Source organism: Ailuropoda melanoleuca, chromosome 9 (assembly GCF_002007445.2).
Source record: "Ailuropoda melanoleuca isolate Jingjing chromosome 9, ASM200744v2, whole genome shotgun sequence".
Classification (NCBI taxonomy): domain Eukaryota; kingdom Metazoa; phylum Chordata; class Mammalia; order Carnivora; family Ursidae; genus Ailuropoda; species Ailuropoda melanoleuca.
The window spans coordinates 4,093,646-4,096,784 of record NC_048226.1 but is presented as its reverse complement, the minus strand read 5'-3'; the positions used below and the strand labels follow the sequence as shown (position 1 = coordinate 4,096,784).

The window sequence follows — 3,139 nt, the reverse complement described above, 5'->3', positions numbered from 1 at the left end:
CCCCCACCCGCCCCGGCCTTTCCCTTCAGCCACTCTCTCACTCACACCTCCTGCCCTCCTGTCCGTGCTGCCCCTACCCTGCCAGGAGTAGTTGGCTTTATTCCCTGCATTCAAACCCCCTCAATGTGCCTCAAATCCCCACCCACAGCCTTGCTCTCTTGCTCTTAGAGCTTCACCACCTGCTTCTCACAGAAAATGAAAGGCCTCAGATAAAATCCCCTGCAGCTTCCAAACACCTGCCTCTCCTCTCTCTCCTGCCCTCCTCCCCCTGAGCAGCGATCCTCCCCAAGCCAGCTCAGTCCTCCCACCCAGCTCTGTTCACCTCCCCTCTCATCACCCAGGGGTCCCTGCGCCTTCAGTTCCCTTCAGCCTCTCTCACACTACTGGCTCCTTCCCATCAGCAGTTAGACTTGCTCTCCCATCCTGATAGTAAAAACAAACATAACAACACAAATAACATAAACCTTCTTGATCTCCTCCAGCAACTTTTTTCTCTCCCCCTTACAGACTTTCGGAAAGCAAATTTCCCATTCCTTGTGTTTTATTTATTCACGTCTGATTTTCTCCTCTACTCATTTTAACCTGGTTTTAGACACTGATAAGAATTTAGGGCTGAGGGGCCATGATGTCTGGAACTTACATGGTTCAGCCAAAACTATTTATGGCTAGAGGGTTATATAAAGCAAATATGGCACATGTCAACAGTGGTTGAATCTAGATGGAGGGTATTCATGTATTCCTTGTATTATGCACTCAACTTTTTTGTATGTTTAACATTGCTCATAATAGAATATTGGGGGAAAATAATCTAGCTCCCTCTCTTCTGATGTTGCCAGACTTGTCCCCCAGGACAGGAGGTGGGGAGTAGAGCAGGGCAGCGTTGACCTGCTCTTTGTCAAACTAACGGTCATGATTTCTTTCCCTTGTTTGAGTTGACCTTGCTGATTGCCTCCTCCTTCTTGAAATCACATTTTGTTTTCCTCCTGTCTTTGGTTTACTTTTTCTCAGTTACCTTGAAACACTTTCTCCCTGCATTCTGGTCACCCCTAATGTCTGTGTCTTTAGGGTTCATCTCTGTGCGCTGTCTGAACTCTTTCATCTACTCTCGCTGGGTTATCTTAACTTCCTTCTGTGGCTTTGATTAATGCATACATACATGTTAATAATATCTCCTGGTATCCAAATCCTAAAATCCAGCTACCTCGTAGGCTTGACTATCCCTCAGAGTTTACAATCTCAGCCTGTCAAAAGCTGGGCTCAACATTATTTTCACCAATTGGCTTGTAATGTCTTTATTTCCAATCACACTGTATGGCACTACCATCTATCCAGTTGCAAGAAATAGTAGCCTCAGTATTACCCTTATCTTCTCCCCCCGTTAATCATCAGGTCTGTGACTTCTACCACCTCAATAGCCCCCAAATCCTCTGCCCCTCTCAGAGTCTAGTCCACCTGCATGTCCCCCACCCCCAACTTCAACACCCGCCCCCTCCCTTGTCTCCTGCTCAAACCAGCACACCCCCATCTCTTCTCCACAATCCAGCCTAGAATCCTTCTAAAATGCGAATGTGATATCACCTGCTCAGAACCCTTCAGCGCCTTGGCATCTTCCCACCCTCACTTCTGGTCACTCCAGGGGCTTGCACAGCGATTCGGGCCATACCATACTAGCACCCACAAAACCTGTGACCTGGCTCTCCATCTCCCCACCTCCCTACAAGCTCCTTCCTCTGCATGGAACATCCCTCCCTCTCCGCTGACCCTGTCCTCCAGGGCAGGGACCAGCTCCTCGTATCCCTCCGACATTCCCACAACACGGATTCTTCCTCTGTGCCCCCCCCGGGAGCAACTAGAGGACGCTCGGGTTCACGCCTGTATTCTCAGTGACTAGTATGAGAATGGACACAGCAGCCCCTTACAAATGCTTGTTTCAGGATTTACAAATGAACGAAAGAACCAACGAGTGAGCCAAAGGTGGAGGAGAAGAGTGGGAAGTCCAGGTGGGGCTGAACTCTAGGGGCAAGGTGGGAAGCAGGAATGTGTGAGCGCCGGCCAGATGGGAGATGGGGGCGCGAGCGTGGGGCCAGAATGAGGGAAATGGGGAGGGGCCGGGCCTGGGAGGTTCCGAGGGCACAGGCAGGGCCGGCCTTCCCAGACAGGCCCCAGGCTCGAGCTCACGGACGCTGACCCCTCCCCCGCGATCTTCTGGAGCCCGCTCGCCCCGCGCGAAGGCGGGGAACCTGTAGTGCAAACCCACAGACTGCAGGCACGCCCGGGACGGGAGGGTCGGGCCCTCCCCCGCCGGCCTGCAGCCCCTCCCCGGGTCCCGGCTGGGCCATGGCGCGGGGCGCCGGCGCGGGGGACTGGGGAAGCCCGGGCTCGGCCGCCGCGGGAGGGGGCAGGGCTTCGGGTCCGCGAGCCGGGGCGCTGTCCATGGTGCCGGCGCGCCGCGGCCTCCCTCACCGCTTGTAGTCGGAGGAGAAGATGCCGCCGCTCGCCGGGTCGTGGCCGTACTCGGGCTCCCCGGGGCCGGCGGAGCCGCCCTTGTCCTCGCCGTAGGCCGGAGCGGCCGACATGGGGGCGGCCGGGGAGAGCTCTTCGCCGGGGCGGAGGCTGGGGCCGAGGAAGCGAGCGCAGGCCGGGCCCCGCAGAGGCCGCAATCTGCGCGAGCGGAGGCAGCGTGCGGATTTATCATTCAGGGCCCCGCCGTGAGGCTCTTAAAGGCACCGGCGCCTGCGGAGCGGAGGGCTTGTCCGCGGAGGGGGCGGGGCTTGCCGCAGGATCTGGCCCCGCCCGCATCCCGCGGAGATCCCCGTCCCCTTCCCCCTACCGGTGAGGGAGCCTCCAGTCCTATAGAGGAACTTGATGCACCTCCGGGTCCGGGGGTGGGTGGTGGCCTCTGGACTGAGGGTGGGACAACATTCCGGGAGAAGCAGAGAGCCTTCCCTCACCCTCCCGACCACAAGGTCTCCGTGGAAGGACTTCCAGGGCTCCTCTCATTCCAGACACAGCAACGGATGCTCCCCCGCGCAGTGGAAGGAAAACAGGGGACTGAAGAGGAGGCTGTGTCACTGGGGTTCCTAGAGCGGGAAGGAGGCGCAGCACCTGGAGACCCAATTCAGAGAACAAGGATGCTCCC

The 3,139-nt window shown here is 57.0% G+C and overlaps 1 protein-coding gene across 1 annotated transcript in view; it reads right to left on the bottom strand.

Moving 5' to 3' along the window:
• The window catches only part of AP3B2 (adaptor related protein complex 3 subunit beta 2), a 31,860-nt gene extending 29,049 nt beyond the window's left edge, over nucleotides 1-2,811 (bottom strand). The window contains exon 1 of the mRNA XM_034667825.1: nucleotides 2,464-2,811. Within this exon, the coding sequence (XP_034523716.1) occupies nucleotides 2,464-2,576 (113 nt within the window). The 5' untranslated portion in view covers nucleotides 2,577-2,811. The remainder of the gene's footprint in view (nucleotides 1-2,463) is intronic.
• Nucleotides 2,812-3,139: the final 328 nt, after the last annotated feature.